At 47.6% G+C, this 27,215-nt stretch overlaps 1 protein-coding gene across 10 annotated transcripts in view; it reads left to right on the top strand.

Moving 5' to 3' along the window:
* The window catches only part of LOC143284898 (membrane-associated guanylate kinase, WW and PDZ domain-containing protein 1-like), a 155,594-nt gene that overhangs the window by 103,051 nt on the left and 25,328 nt on the right, over positions 1-27,215 (top strand). For 9 of the 10 annotated variants that reach the window (XM_076592028.1, XM_076592025.1, XM_076592027.1 and 6 more), the window contains 3 exons: positions 921-1,088; positions 21,099-22,252; positions 26,392-26,587. In XM_076592028.1, coding sequence (XP_076448143.1) covers positions 921-1,088; positions 21,099-22,252; positions 26,392-26,587 — 1,518 coding nt within the window. The remainder of the gene's footprint in view (positions 1-920; positions 1,089-21,098; positions 22,253-26,391; positions 26,588-27,215) is intronic. The other variant, XM_076592032.1, reaches the window with a different exon arrangement.

Here is a 27,215-nt window from a genome sequence, read left to right as displayed (position 1 = left end):
ACTGCACGGCTTGTGGATGATGATGATGATGATGTCTGGATGATGGAGATGCCTAGTTGACATTGTTGATGATCATGGAGATGCCCAGTTCTGGTTTGGGGAGATGCCTAGTTGTGGATGAATGATGGAGATGCCTATAGTTGTAGATGATAGCAGAGATACTGAGATGCCTGGTTGATAGTGATGGAAATGCCTAGTTGTGGATGATGATGATGGAGATGCCTGGGTGTGGATGACGGGAGATGCTTGATGGTGGACGCAGTGCCTGTTGCGCATGAGTCAGTGCGGGCGCCGAGAGAAGCGCCTTTGCCAGAGTGTCGCTGCTTGCATGGCCGGCTGATGACGCTGCTGGGGAAGAGCAGCAGCCAAGGAGAACTAGCTAGCTGGCAGTGGTGTGGCCCAGTTCTGCTTTGCCAGTAAATGGAGACTTCTCAATTCTGGATGGAGAGAGCAGAAATCTTTGTATGCATGGCATGTTTTTTTCCGCTCAGTACCAGCAACTAATGAGTGCTCACCGTTTGGTTTTTTTGTTGTTTTTTTTCCCACTCTTTCCTAACCAACAATTGTATAAGTTTTGTTAACACTACAGATTGTTCCCCCCCCCCTCTCCCATCCCCCCTAAAACACCAGTTTCCTGTGCCCCTCCCCCTTTTTTTTTTTCTTTTTCTGGTGTGTCTCTGATGACCTTGTCCCAGTTACTGACCGGATCCACCCCCCCAACCACCCAATCTCTGCCCTAATCCCTTGTTTTCTAACCGTCACGAAGTCTTCTGGTGGTCATGGCCGTACAGCTGGCTACTGTCTTTTTGTGGACGTCTTGTTCTCCTTCCATACCTCCGACAGGGGGAGTGTTGTTGCTGCCATGTTGTGGTTTTGCCTTGTTGTTGACGTGAGCGCTTTGCACTGTGCGGTCCCTGCAGCCCTTCGCAAGCTGGACGATAGTTTGTCGGGTGGTCAGGACGAGCCCCCCCTGCCCCCGCCCCCCCCTGAACTGGCCCTGGAGGAGCTGGGGCTGGGGGACAAGGACAGCCTGCCCCCGGCCCCCACTGCAACATCCACAACCCCTGCCCCCGCCCCTGCTGCTGCAGGTAAGGCTCCTGTGTGCTTCATGTGTTGCTGCCGCTGTTTCTTCTTCTTCTCTCTGTGTTTGGCTTTCCCCCTCTCCGTCTGTATTCCTCCTGTCTGTCTGTCTGTGTGTCTGTCTGTCTGTCACTTGGAAACACAGGATGTCGCAGAGATGAAATGATGTGGGCATGTCGCTGTCTCTCTCTCTCTCTGTCCACTGGAAATGCAGGATATGACAGAGATGACACGGTGTGGGATTGCCTGTCTGTCTGTCTGTCTGTCTGTCACTTGGAAACACAGGATGTCGCAGAGATGAAATGATGTGGGCATGTCTCTTCTCTCTCTGTGTCTGTCCACTGGAAATGCAGGATATCACAGAGATGACATGGTGTGGGCTTGCCTGTCTGTGTGTCTGTCTGTCACTTGGAAACACAGGATGTCGCAGAGATGAAATGATGTGGGCATGTCTCTTCTCTCTCTGTGTCCGTCCACTGGAAACGCAGGACGTCACAGAGGTTGACACAGTGTGGGCGTGTCTGTCTGTCTTTTCCTGGATAACAACCTTTGAAACAATTTTTTAAAACCAGTTTCAGTCTGGCTTACGACAAGGAACAGGGTCTGCCTGTGGGGTGCAATGAACAGAATCCATCACAAACGGTGGATGGTTGGGCCTTGACCTTATTGCTACCATGACCACAGGGTACGAGGTGGCTGTGATGCAATGGTACCAGGTGTCATGGAAGGCTAAGGGGCATTTAACCCTTTTTGATGTGTGTGTGTGTGTGTGAAGGAGAGGGGGGGGGGGAATACCATAACCTTTTTTTGACATGTATGTGATAGGTGAGGAAGGGAGATTCCAGAAAAGGCTAAGAGGCATTTAACCTTTTTTTTGACATGTATGTGATGGAGAGAGAGAGAGAGGGTGGGTGCGTGTGTGTGTGGGGGGGTGGGGCGGGGTGGGGGGGGGGTGCTTTGAGAGTGATGAGGTTGTGGATGGATTGCTGAGTGTCCTATCATCAAGTTGTATCCCCACTTCACCACCCCCATCCCCCATGGTCTGCCAGCAGGGAGGTTGGTGTGGGGGATGGGGGGGGTGATGCTGGAAGTCAGCACAGACATCAGCCAGAGGATGTTTGCTGCAGCACTGCACTTGCTGCACCGCAACCTTTTTTTTTTTCTTTTTCTTTTTTAAACCTGGAATCGGCTTTTCCTGGTTTCTGTGCTGTCTTGTCCATCTCTGGATCACAATCATTCATGTTGCCATTTTAGACCATCACATCTGTGTGTGTGTGTGTGTGTGTGTGTGTGTGCGTGTGCGATGTCACCTGTTTAGATCATCACCATATCTTTTCCTTTGTTTTTGTGGTGACAGCATTTGACTGTGAATCTGGCAGTCTCAGAGGCAGTGAAGGTAGAAGGGTGTTTGTGGTTGACTTGAAGGGGTGTGTTGGAGCAAAGAGCTGCCATGATGTGTGTCAAAGGCTGTGTGACTGCGCTCGATGCATGACGATTGTGAGTGTTGCCAGTAGCGGGTCGGGAGTGAAACAACATGAAACAAAATAAACTGCATTTCAAAAGGGTAGTGGAATAAACATGAGTAGTTTGACATCTTGCCCACTGGGTGAACAGAAAAGGTTAAGTTCATGAGAAATACAAATGCACATGCACAGGTGATATTCGATACACAAGAAGAGAGAGAGGGAGGGAGAAGAGACAGTTGTATGAGTGCGAGCTGAGAGGTGTGCGGAACACATGGGGAACGGGTAGACGTGCTCAGACCCAGGAAAAGACAACATGGGACATATCCTCCAGCCCGAGATGACGTTAACCTGGCATCACTAAAAGGAATAAAAAGTCCCTTACTTAACCCTTATAAAGTTAATAATAATAATAATAATAATAATAATGGTATTTATATAGCGCTAAGTCTTGTGCATAAACAAATCAAAGCGCTTTCGCACCAGTCATTCACACGCATGCATAACTCTAAAACTGGAGAAACTGAAGACAAGGAAGAGGCAGGGAAGGGAGGCTATTTTGGGAAGAGGTGGGTTTTAAGGCCAGACTTGAAAGAGCTGAGTGTGGACTCTTGACGAGGCGAAAGAGGAAGTTCATTCCAGTTGCAAGGTCCAGAGACAGAGAAAGAACGGCGGCCAACAGTTGAGAGCTTGAATCTGGGTATGCATGAACAGAGCGGATCCGAAGCTGATCGTAGTGAGCGAGATGGAGTGTAGAGGTGAAGGCAGCCACAGAGATAGGAAGGGGCTGATTTGTGAATACATTTATAACATAGAGTGCTGATCTTGTACTTTATTCGGTGTGAGACAGGGAGCCAGTGGAGATGTTGCAAAAGAGGAGTGACATGCTCAGATCTTTTCTGAGGACGAGTCGGGCAGCAGAGTTTTGTATGCACTGAAGGGACTGAATGGATGAAGCAGGCAAACCAGACAATAGAGAGTTAAGTAGTCAAGGCGAGAGAGAATGAGAGAAACGACAAGTCTAGATGTTGCGTCAATGGACAGATATTTCCGGATGGAACTGACGCTCCGCGGTTGACAGTAGCAGGATTGACATGTCTGACTGATAAATTTTGGCATGGACAGTGTGTTGTCAAGGACAACGCCGAGGTTCCTGACTGAACTGTGTTGAGGGCTTGGCATAGGAAGGCAGGGCTTAACTCTCTCCTTTCCCTCCTTTTAACCTTCCCTGACCCAAGTCAGGTACCAGCCCAAACCTGAAGTGAGGAAAATTAAAGTGTCTCTCCCATGAACACGAACCAGTGCCGAAACAGGGGGCTGGGGGGGCTCAAACCCTGATCACTGGTGAACACTGGATCAGGCGTCCAACGCTTAACCGATTCTGCCACACTATTTTGCGCCTTATAAGTATTATTATTAGTAGTAGTATTTTCATGTATTTGTTTGTTTTTTCTTGTGTTTTTTTAAATAAATTTTTGTTACTTTTTTTTTTCAATTATTTTTTTTATTCATTAAAAAAAAAAATTCTTCTTTTTCTTTCTTTTTTAAGTTTTGTTATTTTATTTTATTTATTTATTTATTTTATTTTATTTACTTTATTTTATTTTTTTCTCAAGGCCTGACAAAGCGCGTTGGGTTACGCTGCTGGTCAGGCATCTGCTTGGCAGTTGTGGTGTAGCGTATATGGATTTGACCGAACGCGGTGAAGCCTCCTTTGAGCTACTGTCACTGATACTGCCACAGTTTGTAACTGTCATTGTCATCAGACAAGTACAGCCAGTCAGAGTGGTTACGAGTGTGTGTGCATGTGTGTCTGTGTCTGTGTGAGTTTGTGTGTCTGTGTGCTGCCCCCCCCCCCCCCCTCCCTTCCCCACGCACATCTTGTTGCACGCCGTTCCCCCACCTCCACCCTCTCTCATCCCCTCTCTTTAGTCTTGCTTTCCCCTGTCTCTGTTTTTCTAAACTTGTCATTGACGCCTGTTTTTGTTATTCTCTACCAATGATTTGGGGGGGGGGGGGGGGGTGCTTGGCTCTGTTTGTGTTTTCCTTCCTACATAGGTAGGCCAGCTGCCAGAACAATCACTTTGACATTCCCCTCTCGCTGACTGTCTGTCTCTCTGTCTGTCTCTCTTTCTGTCTGTCTCTGTGTCTCTCTCTGTCTGTCTCTCTCTCTCTCTCTCTCTCTCTCCACACACCATTTTCTGCTCTGTTGTTAGGTTTATCGTGATTTACATATAAAGTATATTCCACAAAAGTATTATCAGGATCCTTCCCTGTTCCGGGCTGCGTTGCTTATGGCATCTCGAAGAGAACCAATAGTAAGGAATGTGTGTATGTATTTATACAAAGCTTTTAAAAGACGCACCATTATGCTTAGCTGATTTAAATAACTGCTTTTGTAATGTCTTCTGTCAGTATATTACTGTTTCAATGAGTTACTCTGAAAGTGTGTGTGAATTCACAAATACTGTACCCCCTTCAGAAGTGGCCATGGCCTATACTGATTAAACTGTTCGAGTTCGAGTTCTCTCCACACACACATGCACACACACACACACACACACACACACACACACACAGAGTTTTATTTTCTGTCATCTGTATTTTTTTTTTTTTTTTTTTAATGTTAGCCAGTTTTTCACTTTCTTCTTTCCTGACCTGTTCATTTTGGTTGGTTTTTTTACTTCATGTCACTGTATATCTCCACCTGTCTTTTCATACTGCTCACATCACTCGACACACTTTTCATACTGTACATATCATTACCTTTTTTTTTCTTTTATTCTTTGTCTTTTTTTTTTTGTCTTTTTTTTTAATATAATATGTATGTGCTTGTCTGTGCCAGTTTTTGTCTGGGCCTTCCTTTCAGTTACCTGTAGAGCCGTGGTATGTGATGAGACTTGAGTCGTTCAGCAGACCTGCGGTGTGTGTGTGTGTGTGTGTGTGTGTGTGTTTTTCTGGGCTGCCATGCGCTGTTGTTGATGATCATACCCACATGCAGTGTTGTGTGCTGCTTTCAACAGTGAAGGCTTAATGGGGCTGTTCAACTGTTGAACATTATGCACAGACGCGGGTATGTGTGCAAGCACACCACACTTGCAGGCGCACACACACGCACATGCACACACATACACACACACATGCATGCACGCATGCACACACACACCGCACACAACACACACACACACACACACACACACACACACACACACACACACACACACACACACACACGTGCATATATACAAACACACGCTTACACACACATGCACACTCACATTATGCTTGTGCGTGCGCACACACACACTCACATACGCATATGCGTGCACACACACATGCACAAAGGACGCACACACACACACACACACACACACACACACACAGACTATCAAGGGGCATGTGGCAGGGACCAGAGGGGACCACCTGGACAGCAGTGTAATCACTTTGCCGTCTGTTCATTAGCTGTGGGGGGAAGACGTAGCCAGGACAAACAAGATCACATGCACACGCTTCTTCGTCCTTCCTTCCTTCCTGCTTTATGATCTTTTTGAAACACTGTTCAGTACTGAACTGCCGATTTTTGAGGATTTTTCTGTTGTTGTTTTCAAGGCTTAACAGTATGATGCCCCTTACAAGGCCCTAGGCGATTGGCTGGGCTTTTGGAAACTGTGATCACAATAAACGGTATGTCTTGATCTGTGCTGATATTGATTGAACAGTTTGAACAGTTTTTATTCAAGCTTTCCAGCCAAGATGCCCGAGTCTTTTGGCAGTGATTGGTGCTGAGGGTAGCTGAATGGTTCAAATGTTAGACCTCTAATCTCAGGGTCGTGGGTTCGATCCCAGTATCGCCACTTGGTGTGTTTAATTAAGGGTGGATGTTGGTTGTTTTTTTTTTATTATCTTCCATGTCAGCGTATATGCAGACCTGGAGCTTGAATTCCCTTTGCGTGTATACATGTGCACAAAATCAAATACTTAACGTTACAGATCCCATGATCCGTGTCAGTGTTGTGTGGGTGATGGAAACATGAACGTGACAATGATAATAATGGAAATTTATGTAGCGCATTTTTTTTTTCCAGAAATACTGCTCAAAGCACTTAACATTTCATTCCTGGGTCCCTCCCTCACCCCCCTCGCCCCACACACACACACACACACACACACTCACATATGCCAGAATACACTCATACTCACCAAGCACTCCTTACCCCACCCCACCCCACAAAAGGGAGTATCGCTGCCATTGCAGCAGGTAAAACTGGTCATACATGCAGAAGCCTATTCACACTGCATGCACGGTGTGAATGTGGGAGTAGTAGCCTATAAATGCAAAAATAAACCAGAAATGACTGGCGGAAGGGTAGTCGGTGATTCAGCAGCTTGTTCCGTCAAAGACTGGGAACTGTTCTCTCCTTGTTTTTTTTGTTTTTTTTCTCTCTCTCTCTCTTTCTCTGCATCCTGCTGACTTTGAGCAGTTAGTTGTCATTTTATTGTTGATGGCGTTTATTCTTTCTTTATGTTTTGACATGTGATGAAGAATTGTTTTTGTTTTTTCATTTTATTCTCTGAAATCTTGTAGAGGACAGAACTGTGTTGTTGTTTTTTTAACCCCTGTTCACTGATTTCTTGTTAAATAAAGTGTCCTTTTTTTTTTTTCTTTTTTTTTAATCTTACAAAATGGTGAATTGTTATATCTTTATTTTGTTGTTGTTGCTATTATGAACTGAGACATTGTTCTCATTCTTCTCATCTTTGAAAAATAGATGTTTCTCTCGTTTTCTATAACTTCACAAGGTAAGAAATTGTTTGTCTTTTCTTACAAATTGGAAGAAGAAAAAAATCCTTTCTTTGGCTTTCATCCACCTGATTTTTTTTTTTTTTTTTTTTTCTTCTTTTTTTTCAACTCTTCTTTCCTTGTATAATAAACAAGTTGGAAGTGGGAAACTCTACATCCCACCCCTGTAAAACAAAACAAAAAAGATTGAATGAAAACAAAATAACCCAGGCTAAGTGGTTTGTAAACAAGAAAGCGATGCGGGTTTGAGACACAAAGGGAAAAGGGAAAAACACAAGCAGGAGTGGCATGAGAGAGAGAGAAAAAAAAAAAAACCAAAAAGGAAACAGGAAATCAAGCCCCACAGAGAGATGGCGGAGGGAAAAGAGAGAACGTTGGCACTGGAGGAGTCTCTTTTGAGTGGAAGAGAGAATGAGTTTTGAGGGGGAATTAATGAGGCTGTAATGCAGTGGGGAGTGGGTGAAGGAGGAGGGGGGAGAGACAGGTGGCAACAGGTGGTGGGGTGGGGGTGGGTGGGGGGGGGGGGGAGATAGATGTAGATGGTGTTCAGTCCCACTTGACACCTTCTGTCTTGGGTTTTGTTGTTGTTTTTTTCTTTGGGTAGGGGTTTGGGGGAAATGAAAATGAAAGGAAATTGTATGTTGGTGTTCACCAGGGTATTGAGATAAGCACAGGAACACCAGGAATGCTTTTATTTTTCAAGCACAACAACGAGGAGAATGCTTTCTTTTTTTTTTTTTCTTTCTTTCTTTCTTTTCAAGCACAGTAACAACAGGAATGTTATCATTTTCCAAGCACAGCAAGAAGAAGAAAGTTTTCATTTTCCAAGCACAACAACAAGAAGAAAGTTTTCTTTTTCCAAGCACAACAACAAGAAGAAAGCTTTCTTATTCCAAGCACAACAACAACGAGAATGCTTTCTTTTTCTTTTTCTTTCTTTTCAAGCACAGTAACAACAGGAATGCTTTCTTATTCCAAGCACAACAACAAGAAGAAAGTTTTCTTTTTCCAAGCACAGCAACAAGAAGAAAGCTTTCTTTTTTCAAGCACAATAACAAGATGGCTTTCTTTTTATAAAGTTATTATTGTCCCAGCCAGCCCTGGTGAACAAAAGCCAGAAAGAAATGTTTAAGAAAGTTAGAAACAGAAAGGAGCTGGGGGGCAGGAGGAGGAGGAGGGGGAACAGTGTTGAGCAATAGATCAAAGTTGACATGGTGTGGAGCGAAAACAGAACTGCAAGTGTTCGTCTTCTTCTTGCACTTAAGGACTAACATCAGTATGCTGATGAAAATTGTCGTAGTTGAGCAATAGATCAAAGTTGACATGGTGTGGAGTGAAAACAAAACTGTAACGGTGGTGATAGGTTTTTTTTGTTGTGTTTTTTTTGTGCTAAAAGCACTGTCAGTGTCAATGGGGGGACCATCTGACCTGTGTAGGATGAGCGGTCTTGGCAGTGGTATGTTGGCACGGGGTTAAGAGCTTTCCTAACTCAATGATAGTCCAGAAAAGAATAAGAAAAATCCTCAACACCAAGTGAACCTAGCACCAGCTCAGGAATGGGCAAGGAGGTTGGTGACTGAGCTATGAGTGAAACTGAAAGGTGGTGGTGGTGTTTGTTTCACATTTACTTCTCACGTGTTAGCCTCCTATGGCCATGGCTTCCGCCGTTTTAAACATCCGCAACTTGAAGTCGGGTACCCTTTCAGAAGATGGGTGGAGTGAGAAAAATCCGAGTGAAGTGCCTCTCCCAAAGGACACAACACCATGCCAAAATGGGGCCTAGAACGCTGATCTCTGGATCAGAAACGTGACGTCTAACTGACAGGTTATGATGCATCAAACTTTCATGGTTGAGTTGAGTTCTCTGTGGACCGATGTCCACTTTGTGATGAAAGCAGACCATGTTGGACAGTCTAAAGGGAGAGATGGGGGTAGTGGTTTGTGTCCATCGAGATCGATGATGACCATCGTTGTCATCCAGCTGGGGGAGGGTGGTGGTGGGGTGGGATGCTCATGAATCTATCTGTGAATGCGCAGATGGCTGAATAGTCCAATCTGCGCACGAAATGTTTGCTGACAGTTCGGGCAGACAAAGACAGGCATATCATTGTCAGGGAGCTTGTTTGCCCGTGGTTCAGCTTCTTGGCGTGTCGTTGGTAGACTGTCAGTTTCACAGGCGTACAGTAGTGTGGGGAGAACTACTGCTCTGTAGACCTTTAGCTTGGTCTCAAGACCAAGGCATTGGAGGTGGGCGTACCTGGCCATTGACTGTTGTATATTTGGTCTTTCAGCCATTGACTGTTGTATTGTTGGACTTGACAGAAACTGGTCGTTGACTGTACGATTGTTGGACTTCGACAATTGGTGGTTGTATTGTTGGACTTTCAGCCATTGACCCTGGTATTGTTGGACTTATTACTAATAGCAGCTGGCCACTGGCTTTTTATATTCAGCTATTGAGTGTTGTATTGTTGGACTTTCAGCTGTTGGCAGTTGGACTTTACATTGACTTTTTTTTTTATTGTTAGACCTTTTGGTTATTGAGTGTTGTATTGTTGGACTTTCAGCTATTGGCTGTTGGACATTACAAAAACTGGCCATTTACTTTTTTTTCTTTTGTTTGACCTTTGGTTATTGAGTGTTGTATTGTTGGACTTTCAGGCACTGACTTTAGTGTTGTTGGGCTTTACAGAAACTGGCCATTGACTGCTGTATTGTTGGGCTTTACAGAAACTGGCCATTGACTGCTGTATTGTTGGGCTTTACAGAAACTGGCCATTGACTACTGTATTGTTGGGCTTTACAGAAACTGGCCATTGACTACCGTATTATTGGGCTTTACAGAAACTGGCCATTGACTACTGTATTGTTGGGCTTTTGGCCATTGACTGCTGTATTGTTGGGCTTTACAGAAACTGGCCATTGACTGCTGTATTGTTGGGCTTTACAGAAACTGGCCATTGACTACTGTATTGTTGGGCTTTACAGAAACTGGCCATTGACTGCTGTATTGTTGGGCTTTACAGAAACTGGCCATTGACTGCTGTATTGTTGGGCTTTACAGAAACTGGCCATTGACTACTGTATTGTTGGACTTTACAGAAACTGGCCATTGACTGCTGTATTGTTGGACTTTTGGCCATAGACTATTGTATTGTTGGGCTTTACAGAAACTGGCCATTGACTGCTGTATTGTTGGACTTTTGGCCATAGACTATTGTATTGTTGGGCTTTACAGAAACTGGCCATTGACTGCTGTATTGTTGGACTTTTGGCCATTGACTATTGTATTGTTGGGCTTTACAGAAACTGGCCATTGACTGCTGTATTGTTGGGCTTTACAGAAACTGGCCATTGACTGCTGTATTGTTGGGCTTTACAGAAACTGGCCATTGACTACTGTATTGTTGGACTTTACAGAAACTGGCCATTGACTGCTGTATTGTTGGGCTTTACAGAAACTGGCCATTGACTGCTGTATTGTTGGACTTTACAGAAACTGGCCATTGACTGCTGTATTGTTGGGCTTTACAGAAACTGGCCATTGACTGCTGTATTGTTGGGCTTTACAGAAACTGGCCATTGACTACTGTATTGTTGGGCTTTACAGAAACTGGCCATTGACTGCTGTATTGTTGGGCTTTACAGAAACTGGCCATTGACTGCTGTATTGTTGGGCTTTACAGAAACTGGCCATTGACTGCTGTATTGTTGGACTTTTGGCCATTGACTACTGTATTGTTGGGCTTTACAGAAACTGGCCATTGACTGCTGTATTGTTGGACTTTTGGCCATTGACTATTGTATTGTTGGGCTTTACAGAAACTGGCCATTGACTGCTGTATTGATGCACTGAACAGAAACTGGCCATTGACGGTCTTGTTGTCAGACTTTCGGCCATTGACTCTGACAGACACTGTTAATGTGGAGAGGTGGTGGGAGAATGATGGCTGACTGAGGAAACCATGGGAACAGAGAGAAACCTGACTGTGGTGAAAGGGGGGAAGAATGTTTGTACCGGTAATTAAGGACAGGGGGGGGGGTTGGTGTGTGTGCAAAGAGGCAGATGGGAAGAAAGTGTGTGAATAAGGATGAGGGTTTTGAAGGGACGAGTTGAGAGAAGAAAATGTACTGTTCTGTAGCTGTTTGTGTGGAGGTTGTCTGGAAAGAATGAAAGTAATTAAGGCAGACAGAGAGAGAGGTTGTGGGTGGGGGGCAGGGGAGGGGGCAGGGGGGAGTACATAATTCCAGGTAAAACCATGTATGGAATGATGAGAGAGAAAGGTTAGAGAAGGATGGAGGGAAGAGCTGAAAAGAAGATGGGAGGAAAAGTGAGGAGAAAGATTCAGAAGTGGTGTGTGGGGGCTGGGGTGGGGGGGGGTGGAGGGGGGGGGGGGAGAGTGTTGCACAGATCAGTTTGTTGGGCCCAGTGAGTGGAGGAGAGGTGGGGGTGGGTGGAGGTGTGTGTGTGATGAAAAAGTGATGCAGGGTTGTGTTGAAAGGTAGGCAGCAAGAGGCAGGAGGCATTGTTTTGGAGCCAGACACCCCCATCGCAGACACCCACCCACCCACCCCTTGCACCAACACCCTACCCTGCACCCCACAGACCCCTCCACCCACCCACACACCCAACCAACGTCACACACACACACACACACACACACACACACCTTTTCTCCTCCTTGTCTGCTGCCCCCAGCTAGAGAGAGAGAGAAAAAAATGGAGGAAAGGAGGGGAAAAGAGACAAAGAGGGAGGGAGATGGAAGAGCAGATTAGCTGGCCCAGTACAGCGGGGAGTGCAGGTAAGAAGGCAGGAGAGAAAGAGGGAGGGAGAGAGAGAGAGAGGTGGATGCAGGTTTGAGCATGGTGCTCAGTGAGCGTTGTGCCGGCCCCCGCCCCCCGCCCCCCCAGTCCCTGTGGTGGTGGTGGTGCGTGGTGCCTGGAGTCATGGGGATGACGGGGTGGCCACAGTGCTGTAGTGGCCCTGCTTCTTTCCGCTGGCTGTGTGTGTGTGTGTGTGTGTGTACTGTGCCACGACACCTGTGGACACGGGAACAGGGAAGTTCTGAAGAGCAGCTGAAGTGAGGTAGCGGTGGTGTTGTGTATAATGTGTGGGATCAGTGATGTCCCCCCCCCCTTGTTGTGTCCTGGCGACTGAAGAGCACTCCGCATGGGAATACACAGGCAAAGCTACATAACTGTGACGTGGTTGTGTGTTTCCAGGAGGTGTCAAAGTGTGTAGACGCATCCCTGTGTGATGTGATGTCAAGGTGGAGTGTTCTTGTGACAGGAGTTGGTCAGAGTGGTCTCAACAGTTTCAGCCGAGGTTCCAAGTTTTTCTGCTAAAGCTGTGTGATTTGACACCAGAAAAAGTGTCAAATCTTAAAAGAGTCGGTGACCAGTACCCGGGAAATGAATTGAAAAAAAAATGAAGAAAGGTTTCAAACTTAGAGGAAAACTCCGTAACCAACACCCAGGAAATGAATTGAAAAATGAGACAAAGGTATTCAAACTTCTGAGGGACATTCAGTAACCAGCACATTCACCCATGAGATGAATTGAAAAATAAATGAAGGTTTTAAGCTTCAGAGATAAAATCAGTAGCCAAAACCCTGAAATGAATTTGAAAAATGAGACAACAGTTTCAGACTTTTGATGGAAAGTCAGTAACCAGGTAACCTTAAAATGAATTTGAACATTAGATATAGAATGATTACATCAGTAGGAAGCTAGGAATTAATGGGTTTGGTTTTTTTGGAGGGGGGGGGGGGGGTTGTTTGTTGTTGTTTTTTGGTTTGTTTTTTGTTTTTTTTGAATGGCAGCAGCAACAAGACAGCAGATGAGTATTGAACAGCTAGAGTACCGGTATTGATGGAATCATTTTGTTGCTGCTCACCCAGCAGACCGCACAGGGCCGTGTCAGAACTGTGATGTCACAGAAAGGTAGAGTCTTCAACAGACATAGATATGATAAAACAGATGGGGTTTTGAAATTTTAGACCTTAGACTGTTGATTTTTGATAACAGGGGAGAGCTAGAAAAAAAAAAAAATCAACTCCAGAGACCGTGGATTTTTTTTTCTTCTTTTTTTTTTTTTTTTTTTAATGTAATCATCAGGCATTCATGTCACAGGGCATTAGTTCCAATTCTGGCAGATCTTTCACAGACGGATTTCCTTTCCATGCCTATTTTCCTCTTCTTCTTCTTCTCCTCCGTCAGCTCTGTGAAGAGTCACTGGGGCGCTGCACACAACTGTTCACCCGATTCCTCCAGGTCTGTCGGTTGTGTGTCAAAGCCTGGGTCTCTGCAAATCCTTTTCCCAGTCCATTGTGCAGTGTTGTCAGTCAATTGTCGGGGGCGTTTTCTTCTGTCTTTCCCATCTGTTCAGGAGGAGATAGAGGAAGGCAGAAACAGCCAGTTATGTATCCCGTAATCCACAGAGGATTTCATTAGAAATAATAATAATAATGGTATTTATATAGCGCTGGATCTTGTGCAGAGACAAATCCAAGCGCTTTTGCACCAGTCATTCACACGCATGCACAACTCTGAAACTGTAGAAACTAAAGACAAGGAAGGGTAGGCAAGGGAGGCTATTTTGGGAAGAGGTGGGTTTTAAGGCCAGACTTGAAAGAGCTGAGTGTGGAGACTTGACGAAGTGAAAGAGGAAGTTCATTCCAATCGCAAGGTCCAGAAACAGAAAGAACGGTGGCCAACAGTCATGTGTTTGAATCTGGGTATGCATAAACAGAGTGGATCCAAAGCGGATGATCGTAGTGAGTGAGATGGAGTGTAGAGGGTGAAGGCAGCCGCAGAGATAGGAAGGGGCAGTTTTGTGAATGCATCTAAACATGAACATAGGTACCCCTGGCATGTAGCCCCCCCCACCTCAGCACATCAGACCTGGTTTCTGTTGAAGGTTAACAACATTGGAGTGTGTCAAGAGCGAGTCTGTGGAAATCCCCACAGGTTTTGTGTTCAGAGAGAAAGAGGGGTTGCACCCCTGCTTGGATGTATCTGTTGTGAAAGGGCGGGAGGGAGAGGAGGGGAGGGGAGAGGAGAGGGGTTGTAGCCAGATGTAATAGTCATCACAACAACAGGTTGGGAAGTGGTGAGCATAGCAGAGAGGAGGGAACAAAACAATACAATGCAATACAACAATACAGTACAATACAGCAATACAAAACAGTACAATACAATACAGCAATACAATACAGTACAATACAATACAGCAATACAATACAGTACAATACAATACAGCAATACAATACAGTACAATACAATACAGCAATACAATACAGTACAATACAATACAGTACAATACAATACAGCAATACAAAACAGTACAATACAATACAGCAATACAATACAGTACAATACAATGCAATGCAATACAACACAGTACAATGCAATACAGTACAGTACAATGCAATACATTACAGTACAATGCAATACAATGCAATACAGTACAATACAATACAATACAACACAGTACAATGCAACACAGTACAATGCAATACAGTACAGTACAATGCAATACATTACAGTACAATGCAATACAATACAGTACAAAACAATACAATGCAATACAGTACAATACAATACAACACAGTACAATGCAACACAGTACAATGCAATACAGTACAGTACAATGCAATACATTACAGTACAATGCAATACAATACAGTACAAAACAATACAATGCAATACAATACAGTACAAAACAATACAATGCAATACAATACAGTACAAAACAATACAACAATACAATACAGTACAGTACAGTGTCTGGAGTGATGGAGGCCAGTTCTGGATCACTGACCAAGTGTGATGTGACATCTACTGTGGTATGCAGAGACTGCAGATGAGTGCAGTGGAGAGAGGGATGTACACTTGTCTGTGTGTGTGTGCACAGTTATTGCAACAGATGGGGAATCCCGGATGGAGAGATTGGGTTGGGGGGGGGGGGGGGGATATATTGTGGAATGGGAGCAGGAGAGAATGCAGTTGTCTTCCAGTAGTTACAGTAGTACTTTGGGGGTGAAGGGATGGTGGAGAGAGTACAGAGAATGTTTGCGGTTTGAATCTGCAACACTTTGATCTGTTCTCAACAGACCTGGTCATTTGTTTTCCACTGAAACTTGCTTTGAGATGCATGCATTGTACTGAGCTAAGTGATGGTGTGTTGTGAAGCAGACACTGGGGGGGCAGTGTCCGTGTCATGGGGGCTACACTGCAGGCAGCAGTCTGGGCGAACATTAAAGGTCCCATAGCCTTGTGAAGCCACCGGGGCAGGGAATTGATATCCACCCTGTCTAGGAATCAGCGTAGGAATGCGTGGGGGTTTAATTCTCTACTGCCATCCCCTTCCATCATGTTAACCTTCCCCGATGGGCGCAATAGCCAAGTGGTTAAAGCGTTGGACTGTCAATCTGAGGGTCCCGGGTTCGAATCACAGTGACGGTGCCTGGTGGGTAAAGGGTGGAGATTTTTACGATCTTCCAGGTCAATGTATGTGCAGACCTGCTAGTGCCTGAACCCCCTTCGTGTGTATATGCAAGCAGAAGATCAAATACGCACGTTAAAGATCCTGTAATCCATGTCAGTGTTCGGTGGGTTATGGAAACAAGAACATACCCAGCATGCACACCCCCGAAAACGGAGTATGGCTGCCTACATGGCGGGGTAAAAACGGTCATACACGTAAAGGCCCACTCGTGTACATATGAGTGAACTCAGAAGTAGTTAACCTTCCCCAACCAAAGTCAGGTCGCCCATTCACATGTGAATGGAGTGAGGAAAGTCCAGAGTGAAGTGCCTTTCACAAGGACACACCATGGTCCTGAAACAGGGCCTCGAACCTTTAATGACCAGTCAGCACTGCATCAGCAGAAATCTTGACGCTCAGCCCACTCTGCCCTGTGGCGCCTCGGCAAAGCAGCAGACATAAAGCACCAAGCGTCGCGTCACGTCGGTCAGCAGCCCCCTGTATGAGGGGGGGAGTCATGGTACTGATGGTCTTGTTAGCACCTTGTGCTGCCCTGCCTGCCTGCCTGCTGTCAGTCCTGTGTGTCTGTGACACCTCTTCTTCCTCTGGAGGTGTGTTCAGTCTGCAGGTCAATGTCCTCGACTGACTAGTGCTGGCTTGCAGCAAGGCCCAGGACCGGGCTGGTGCTTGGTCAGATAGGGGCTGAACTGGAGGGAAAGGATTGGTTTGGGGGGTGCGGGGAGGGGAGGGGTGACTCTTTGGGTATCATGTCAGTGGCCGCTTGTGTGAGTGAGGGATGAACCACAGTGGTCCCGAGGAAGATGCAGAGTGTGTTGTTGGGGGATGTCAGGGGGGGGTTCAGCTCAAGGTGGTGATGTACTCACTGCCACTCCACCACTGACAACAGCAGTATCAGGTGGTGTTTGCCTTCAGACCCCCCACACTCCCCTCTGTCCCCTATACCCCCCTTTCCCTCCTTTACCTGTGTACACAAACAGTCAGTACAGAGCAGGGTTGGGGGGGGGGGGGGGGGAACAAGGTGAACAGGTGCTCACCACTGATTCAGCTTTTGATGTTGCTGCTGTGTTGTGGCAGCAGGCACTGGTTTCATTGGCTCTCTTCCCCTACCCCTTACCCCCTCCCCCCCCCCACTCTCTGTACCCCCCCATCCTCCTCTTTTTCTTCATCCCCCACAAATAATCAGATCAGTTTGGGCTTTCAACACCGTAACATTCCAGAGGCATTTCAAATGACTGGCTGGGTTCCTTATTGGGTGAGGTACATTCTGATGTTACTCATGCAGGAAGACTGGGACTGATCTGTACGTATTAACATGTTAGTATTCCTGTGACATTCTGGTTGTGCGGCATACAGTTTCATTGGCATTCTGGTTGTGGCATACAGTTTCATTGGCATTCTGGTTGTGGCATACAGTTTCATTGGCATTCTGGTTGTGGCATACAGTTTCATTGGCATTCTGGTTGTGGCATATGGTTCTCAAAGCATTCTGGTTGTGGCTTGCAATTACTGTGACAATCTGATAGTGGCATACAAAATGGCATTCTGGTTGTGGCATACAGTTCCCATGACATTCAGGTTGTAGCATACAATTTTTGTGGCATTCTGGTTGTGGCATATAGTTCCAATGGCATTCTGGTGGTGGCATATAGTTCCAATGGCATTCTGGTTGTGGCATATAGTTCCAATGGCATTCTGGTTGTGGCATATAGTTCCAATGGCATTCTGGTGGTGGCATATAGTTCCAATGGCATTCTGGTTGTGGCATATAGTTCCAATGGCATTCTGGTGGTGGCATAAGAGTTCCTTTGTCATTCTGGTTGTGGCATCATGTTCCTGTAGCATTCTGAATGCAGAGTACAGTTCCTGAGGCATTCTGGTTATGGCATGTAGTTCCAATGGCATTCTGGTTGTGGCATAAGAGTTCCTTTGTCATTCTGGTTGTGGCATATAGTTCCAATGGCATTCTGGTTGTGGCATATAGTTCCAGTGGCATTCTGGTTGTGGCATATACATTCCTATGATAATCAGTTGTGTCTGTTACATTCCCATATCATACAGTTCCCCTTGGCATCATGATATACATGTTCTCTTGGCATTCTGATTGTGATATATATATATAGAGAGAGATATCCATCCAAATTGCAGTATATGTTCTTCTGACATATTTGTCATGGCATACTTGTTACATTTCAACGACATTACCCTTTTGATGGCATTCTGATTTTAGCATGTAATTATTCCTGTGGCATTGTTATCATGGCACACACATCCCTGTGGCATTGTTATCATGGCACACACATCCCTGCAGCATCGTGGTCATGGCACACACATCCCTGCAGCATCGTGGTTGTGGCCTGCATGACGTGTTGGCACCATGCTTACTACACACACACACACACACACACACACACACACACACACACACACACACACACACACACACACACACACACACACACACACACACACACACACACACACACACACACACACACACACAGAGCACACTGGTTGTGGCTTCCACACTGTTGTAACACATGCTTCTTCACTACTGTGGTCAAACTGTGCATTATTTATATCCCTCTGTGCTTTATGTACAGTGCGCTTTACGGCTACAAGAGTCTTGTTTTCTTTGGCTCTCTGGCTGTGACTCCGTCCTGCGTTCATTCACCCGTGCCATCAGCACTGTGGTTGTGGTACCCCTTTCGTTTTTTGCTGCATCGTGGTCTGGCGCACAGAGCACAGCTCACTGCTTGGTCATGGTTGGTGTGGCTGCCAGCTGGGGAGGAGGGGGTGTGTGTGGGGGGGAAGCTTCCATGGGTGGTGACTGTCAGTTGTAGCGTGCAGGACTCAACAGGGGTGTGGGGGGGGGGCAGGGGGCGACACGGTCATAGGTTGGTTGCCTGCATGATGGTACGGCCACACAGTCTTAATGCTGCATTAGCACATACAGTTTCTCTCCCCTTTCTGCCAGAGAATCATCATTCTTCACACTCACAAGGGAGTGAGGGGGTCATGAGGGTGCGGGTGCGGGTGCTGGGAGGGGGGGAGGAGGGGTGGGGGGGGATTTTGACAACATAATGAACACCAAGTTACAACACAGAAGACTGGAGGAAGCAAGCTGTTTCATTCAACCCTAAGGTCTTTCCACATTCTGACCGACAAAACAGCATACAGATAGACAGTGGAGCACCTCTAGGGGGCAGTGTTCCTCAAGACAAGGCAGTTGTGTCCAGCAGAGTCCTCCACTGTCTCTTTGTCAGCGTCTTCAGTTGTGTGATTTGTTGGTTTTCCTGGCTGAAGAATATACGGTGTGACCAGCTGTTCAGGGGATGGCTGAAGGGGAAATTGATGGATTTTTTATTTCTGTAGAATGCTGTTAGGGGAGTGCACTATGAATGGTAGAGACGTGCAGTATTGTGGATCACAGTTAGTCTTCATATTTAAGGCAGTTGTCCCTTTTTTTTCCCCCTTTTTTCTTTTTTGAGGGGTTAGGGGTTGCATGTAGGTGAAATCCCCAGTGATACTTTTTTCCATGGCACACAAGAATTACTTTTTCTTTTCTTTTTTAATCTTTGACATGCAAGGGGTTAAGTCCAATCGTGTTAATCAGCTTACTGCCCAGCTGACTGCTGAGACCATAACTAGTTAGCAGGGGCTGTCGGTGCATGGACACTGTGATGAGGGACGGAGGAATGCTGTGGAGGTAATCAGTTTACTTGCTGCCCAGCATGGGTTCGGGTAGTGCAGGATTTCACAGTGCATCATCCCCTGTCTTGTGTGTGTACATCATTAAACAACTGTAAGGTCATCTCAGCCTGTCCTGTTTCAAATTTCCAAAGAACATAGGAAGGTTGGAGTTGAGAAGAAAAAAACAAATTAGACAGCAGACAGCTGGTGGAAGTTGGGGGTGGAGTGGGGGGGGGGGGGGGTGTTTCCATTGGTGTTCATTTTTCCATTTCACACTCTGCACGGCTGTCAGCACTGTCAGTGGCAGAAAGTGAAAGGCGAGGAGCAGGTCTGGCGCCAGAAAGGGGAGATAATTACAGGGGGATTTTCCAATAACATGAGGGGCAAAGTGCTTACCTGTCTGCTGTCAGGGGGAGGAGTGCAGGGGGAGGAGTGGAGTCCGGGTGTTCCTCTACTCTCTTCACCCGACTCCTGGCGTTCAGACCTTTCCCTGACACAGGCTGTGAACCTGTGTTCACCTGACAGAGGCCTGCAGGCTGTGGCACCAAGGTGGTTAGGGCTGGGGAGGTGGTGCTGGGAAGACCCTGCTTTGGGAAGATGGGGTGGTGGGGATGGCAGGCAGCTCGTGACACACATACACAACGGCTGCATAGTGAACGGAGGGATAGATACCAACCTGCCCAGTTTCCACAACATATATATCAAGCAAATGGATCTCTTCCCGCTGAATATGCTGACTTTTGAAACGTTTGTTTCATAATCTTATGTCATATCCGAGATAACTATATGCTTGTGATTTGGTACAGTTTCTCAAACATTGAAAATAGAATACAGTAAAAGAGAGGTAGTAAGAAAATGGTCTAGCCACTGTAGGGAACTTGATTTTAGATACAGAATTTTTTTTTATAATGTTTAGGAGTAGGTTGATGTAAATGGCAACAGAATGTTATTCTCTCAAAAGCCTGTCCTAGACAGTCACATTGCAGAAGGTAGAAACAGATAGGTAGGAAGTGGGCAAAAACAGAATGACAAAAAAGAAAAAGCTGGAAAGTTGTTTCGCTGTGGTGTATCGCCCAAAATGCACATTGATATCTGGAGAGGACAAAAACTGAAGGAGAACATTGGAGTTTGGAGAGGACAAAATAGTGAAGGAGAACGTTGGAGTTTGGAGCATTGGCAGTGACAGTGGTGGCCATGTGTGTGTGAGATGTCTGTGATGGAGCCACTGTCCTGTGGAATGACCGCTGTCCTCACACACCTGTGTGGACACCGCATACTGACCGTCAGCCTTCGTCAGTGGTCATCACTGGTGATTAGTGTCCAGTCTTGTTGCAGGTGCAGACAGGATGCATTCTGTGCAGCGCCACCTGTCCTTGTTGCTCCAGACCTAGCACAATGTGAATGCTGCGTCTTTTTTGTGTGTGGTGAACGTTACCACCATGATTGACTTTGTGATTGAATCTGGCCACGGTGGGGGAAGGATTGTGTTTGGTGTGTGTGTACAGTAAAAACAAAATGCACCTGTGTCGAGCGCTGTGTTTGTCTGCCGTTTCAGATGGGGACGAGGTGGACTCGGCTCGGTCCTACAGCAAAGACCCCCGCCCCAAGACCCCTTCCTCCTCTTCAAACCCGGACCCCTCTCGCCCCAAAACACCCTCCCACAGTCGCCCCAAGACCCCCACCTCCCACGGCTACGGGGACCCGCGGGGTCAGCGTGGAGGGGCCTATGACAGCCGGGGAGGACTGTATGGCGATTCCCAGAACAGCCGCTCCCCCCTGGAGAACCACCTGCCCAAGTTCCCCGAGGAAGTGCCTGGTGAGCTGAGGAATCAAAGTGATTACGGCCACGGCCGCATGGACACCAACCACGTGGACAGTCTGTACGAGCGTGCCCGGCCCCCCACGGGGCCTCGCATGGACCCCTTTCGACACAACGACGTGCGGTTGGACTCTCGTGGCCGCCCAGACTATCAGGACGGGTACGGGTTCAGCCGTGGGGGTGGTGGTGGGGGCGGTGGGGGTGGGGGTGGGGAGGACCGGTATGGGTACGGGTACGGCCGTGAGGCCAAGCCGGGCCAGTTCCGCAGTCGGACGCCTGGCCCTGAGATGATGGCGAGGGGCGGGGTGGGGCCAGACTACCGGCCGGAGGGGGGCCCTCACCGGCCCAAGACGCCCACGGCGCAGGACATGCGCAGCAAGACTCCCATGCCAGCCCACACCTACAACAACACTGACTTCAGGGCCAGCGGCCGCTACACCCCCAACCCCAACATGGAGTTTGGCCGCTACGGCCGGGGCGCTGAGCATGGCCGCGGGTGGCCGGACTTCAATTCCCCGCCTGTGGGCCGCCGTTTCGACTCCTTCGAGAACCCCTCCCACAACCGCAGCTACGGCGGGGAGCTGGCACGGACGCTGGGTCCGAACCAGAGCTCCCCACGAGGCGGTGTTCCCCCCCCTGTCAGGCAGAGCACGTCCTTCGAGGGCCAGGACCCCGTGCCGGGCAACCTGACCCGGATGCCCAAGCGCAGTCCGCAGGGCGCACCCCCCTTCTCAGCACCCACTTCTGCCACCCAATCCCCTCGCAGCGCCAGTCGGGGGCCGGTGGACCAGGGGGAGGGGGGAGGCATCGTGGAGTTCACTGTGCAGCTCCACCGCCAGGAGTCTGGCTACGGCTTCCGCATCATCGGGGGCACCGAGGAGGGGTCGCAGGTCAGTGTCGCCTCTTGGGTGTGTTGTGTTGTGGTGGGAGGAGGGGTGAGGGGAGGGTGGGGAGCACAGGTGTGCATGACACTGTGTGTGTGTGTGTGTCCCAGTGAATGAAAGTATTCCTCTGTGTGTGTGTGTATGTGTGTGTAAGTGTGTTTGTGTGCATGTGTGTGTTGGGGGGGATGTGCATGGAAGTGTGTATTCACTGAGTGAAAGTATGTGTGAATACATGTGTGTGTGGGGTGGGTTGGGGGGGGGGGGATAGACAGGGTGTGTGTGAAAAAGGAACATGGTGCTTGTGTATGGGCGTGCATGCATATATGATGTATATACCTGTGTGTGTGTGTGTCACTATGTGTGCGCATGTGTTGGTGTGTGTGTCCAAGTGAATCTTTGAGTTCATGGGTCTGTCGTGTGTGTGTGTGTGTGTGTGTGTGTGTGGAGTCTGAGAGAGAGATACTAGAGACAGCAACAACAGTTGTAGATACATGCGGAGATCTGCCAGACCACTGCTGTACAGCCACACCTGTGCCAGTCCTTCTCCCCCCACACAACAGAACCTTCTCTTTTGCTGGAACACCTGATCTCTCTCTCCCACCTCAGGAGCTGCCCCCAACAACCACCCATGCATGCATACCTTCAGCAACAACTACTGCCACCCCTCTTAGGTTTCTAAACCTCCTGCACACACACACACACACGCACACACACCTCCCACACACACCTCCCGGCTCCTTCCCGAACCACCTACACCCTCTGGCACCCCCTCATCTCCTCCCTCCTACCCCCCATTTCTATGCCTTCAACCTGATCCACCCCCCCACTCCCCCCCCCACCCCCCCACCCCTACCCCTTGTGCTGCCACAGCCACTGCTATTTCTGGCTCCACCTGCCACACTCTTTTATATACTGGAGGCAGCCTGGAATCACCCTGCAAAGGTCACACACCACAATACACTCGCTTTGTACAGCATACATCTTTTTTTCTTTCTTTTTTTCTTTTTTTAAAATTATTTTTACAACAGCATTATTTATATTCATTCCTGTAGTTTAGAGTAAAGCTTTGCCATCCGTGTTTTGTCAGAATGTGATTTCAGAAGTTTTTATGTGTAAGGTACGTATGTTACCGAGTGTGTGTGATGCATATGTGTGTGTTTTTGTTAAGAATTTAATCTTTTACAGTGTGATGTATATATCCATCCTTGTAAAGCTCTGCCATGAAGGTTTTGTCAAATTAATGTGGTTACAGAAATTCAAATGTACCTAATGTATGTGTGTCACTGTGTGTGATACATACATATGTGTATTTTTGCACTTTGATGATTTCTAAGAATTCAGTCTTTAAGTGCAGTCATAATGATATACATAGATTATATTTTAGCCAGTTTATCACTCCACAGCTATTCCATCAACCGTAATACTACTAATGCCCTTTTTAAATGATAATGATAACATGATCTTCACAAATAAGACTTACACTGTAGAAAGTACTAAAGAACTGGATGGGGGGGGGGGGGGGGGGGGGGGAGTGTCTTTGCTCCTTTGGGGGATCAGGGGGAAGGGAGGGGAGAGGTATATATTCTTTTCTATGGAGAGTTAATTAGTGTCAAGTGTGGCAAACTCAGCAGGAATCAGGTGTGAGCCATGAAGGCTTTGCCTCTTGTTCTGATTTAGTCCAGACAGTGTTGTGCAGGTGTTAGTCGGACATGAAGACTATACTTGTTGTTTTGATGTCAGAAAGTACAGATCTATAATGCAGAGTGGAGTATTGGTATTCTGTTGTGCAGGTGTCAGTAGGTTGCATCATGCTGTGTGTGTGTGTGTGTGTAAGGTGTTGTGCAGATGTCAGGTTGGTCGGTCACATCATGGTGTGTGTGTGTATGTGTGAGGTGTTGTGCAGGTGTCTGTGGGTCAAATCGTGTGTGTGTTGTGCAGGCGTCAGGTTGGTCAGTCACATCATGGTGTGTGTGCTGTGCAGGTGTTGGGTTGGTCGGTCACGTCATGGTGTGTGTGCTGTGCAGGTGTTGGGTTGGTCGGTCACATCATGGTGTGTGTTGTGCAGGTGTCGGGTTGGTCAGTCACATCATGGTGTGTGTGTTGTGCAGGTGTTGGGTTGGTCGGTCACATCATGGTGTGTGTGCTGTGCAGGTGTTGGGTTGGTCGGTCACATCATGGTGTGTGTTGTGCAGGTGTCGGGTTGGTCAGTCACATCATGGTGTGTGTTGTGCAGGTGTTGGGTTGGTCGGTCACATCATGGTGTGTGCTGTGCAGGTGTCAGTGGGTCACATCATGGTGTGTGTTGTGCAGGTGTCAGTCACATCATGGTGTGTGTGTTGTGCAGGTGTCAGTGGGTCACATCATGGTGTGTGTGTTGTGCAGGTGTCAGTGGGTCACATCATGGTGTGTGTGCTGTGCAGGTGTCAGTGGGTCACATCATGGTGTGTGTGTTGTGCAGGTGTCAGTGGGTCACATCATGGTGTGTGTGTGTGCTGTGCAGGTGTCAGTGGGTCACATCATGGTGTGTGTGCTGTGCAGGTGTCAGTGGGTCACATCATCATGGTGTGTGTGTTGTGCAGGTGTCAGTGGGTCACATCATGGTGTGTGTGTGTGCTGTGCAGGTGTCAGTGGGTCACATCATGGTGTGTGTGCTGTGCAGGTGTCAGTGGGTCACATCATGGTGTGTGTGCTGTGCAGGTGTCAGTGGGTCACATCATGGTGTGTGTTGTACAGGTGTCAGTGGGTCACATCATGGTGTGTGTTGTACAGGTGTCAGTGGGTCACATCATGGTGTGTGTGCTGTGCAGGTGTCAGTGGGTCACATCATGGTGTGTGTTGTACAGGTGTCAGTGGGTCACATCATGGTGTGTGTGCTGTGCAGGTGTCAGTGGGTCACATCGTGGTGTGTGTGCTGTGCAGGTGTCAGTGGGTCACATCATGGTGTGTGTGCTGTGCAGGTGTCAGTGGGTCACATCATGGTGTGTGTTGTACAGGTGTCAGTGGGTCACATCATGGTGTGTGTGCTGTGCAGGTGTCAGTGGGTCACATCGTGGTGTGTGTGCTGTGCAGGTGTCAGTGGGTCACATGGTGTGTGCTGTGCAGGTGTCAGTGGGTCACATCATGGTGTGTGTGTTGTGCAGGTGTTGGGTTGGTCGGTCACGTCATGGTGTGTGTGTTGTGCAGGTGTTGGGTTGGTCAGTCACGCCATGGTGTGTGTGTTGTGCAGGTGTTGGGTTGGTCGGTCACGCCATGGTGTGTGTGTTGTGCAGGTGTTGGGTTGGTCGGTCACGTCATGGTGTGTGTGTTGTGCAGGTGTTGGGTTGGTCAGTCACATCATGGTGTGTGTGCTGTACAGGTGTCAGTGGGTCACATCATGGTGTGTGTTGTGCAGGTGTCAGTGGGTCACATCATGGTGTGTGCTGTGCAGGTGTCAGTGGGTCACATCATGGTGTGTGTTGTACAGGTGTCAGTGGGTCACATCATGGTGTGTGTTGTGCAGGTGTCAGTGGGTCACATCATGGTGTGTGTTGTACAGGTGTCAGTGGGTCACATCATGGTGTGTGTGCTGTGCAGGTGTCTGTGGGTCATATAATGGTGTGTGTGCTGTGCAGGTGTCAGTGAGTCACATCATGGTGTGTGTGTTGTGCAGGTGTCAGTGGGTCACATCATGGTGTGTGTGCTGTGCAGGTGTCAGTGGGTCACATCATGGTGTGTGTGTTGTACAGGTGTCAGTGGGTCACATCATGGTGTGTGTGTGCTGTGCAGGTGTCAGTGGGTCACATCATGGTGTGTGTGTGTTGTGCAGGTGTCAGTGGGTCACATCATGGTGTGTGTGTTGTACAGGTGTCAGTGGGTCACATCATGGTGTGTGTTGTGCAGGTGTCAGTGGGTCACATCATGGTGTGTGTGTTGTGCAGGTGTCAGTGGGTCACATCATGGTGTGTGTGCTGTGCAGGTGTCAGTGAGTCACATCATGGTGTGTGTGTGCTGTGCAGGTGTCAGTGGGTCACATCATGGTGTGTGCTGAGCAGATGTCAGTGGGTCACATCATGGTGTGTGTGTGTTGTGCAGGTGTCAGTGGGTCACATCATGGTGTGTGTGCTGTGCAGGTGTCAGTGGGTCACATCATGGTGTGTGCTGTGCAGGTGTCAGTGGGTCACATCGTGCCCGGAGGGTCGGCTGACCTGGACGGGCGGCTGAGGAAGAACGATGAGATCATCCATGTGGATGGTCAGTCGGTCATCGGGTCATCGCACCACCGAGTGGTACAGCTGATGACCAACGCTGCCCTCAATGGCCGGGTCACGCTGGGCATCCGCAGACGACTGCAGCCCTTCCCTGGTGAGTGATAGGGGTGGGGGTTGGCGTCATGGATGGCAGGTTGCCTTCCTTTATCACAGCGGAGGAAGGTGGCAGAATGGTTAATTAAGACACTTGTCTGCCGTTACAGTGTTGTGGGGGTCTGTGGTTCAAATCCCGCTCCCTCCCTTTCTTCCAGGGTAAGAAAACTTGAGCATCTAGTCAGTTTGACCAGACAGTAAACTGAGGTCCTGTGTGCAGTACGATTTTGGTGCACTGAAAAACCCCAAGGCAGTGTAATTGTCCTCGGGCAAAATTATGTTGAAGAAACCTACTTTGATAGGTAAACTTTTTTTCTTTTTCTTTTTTTTTGTGTGTGCATACACTCAAGGCCTGACTACAGGCGATGGGTTATGCTGCTGGTCAGGCATTTGCCATTAGATGTGGTGCATGTAGCGTATATGGATTTGTTCAAATGCAGTGATACCTCCTTGAGAAATGGAAACCAAAAATTAGTCAAAGAACTTCGTCAAAGATAGGCAGGTGTTGGTGGTTTTTTTGTTGTTTTTACACTAACTTTTTTTTTTTTTTTTTTTAGATAAATAAATGGTCATGTTATCTTGTAACTTGAACTATTTTTTATCATTTTCCCCAGTTTCAAACTCTCTCT

Source organism: Babylonia areolata, chromosome 8 (genome assembly GCF_041734735.1).
Source record: "Babylonia areolata isolate BAREFJ2019XMU chromosome 8, ASM4173473v1, whole genome shotgun sequence".
NCBI classification, from domain to species: Eukaryota; Metazoa; Mollusca; class Gastropoda; order Neogastropoda; family Buccinidae; genus Babylonia; species Babylonia areolata.
Note: the sequence above shows the minus strand (reverse complement) of the source record. Positions and strands in the feature narration are given on the sequence as shown.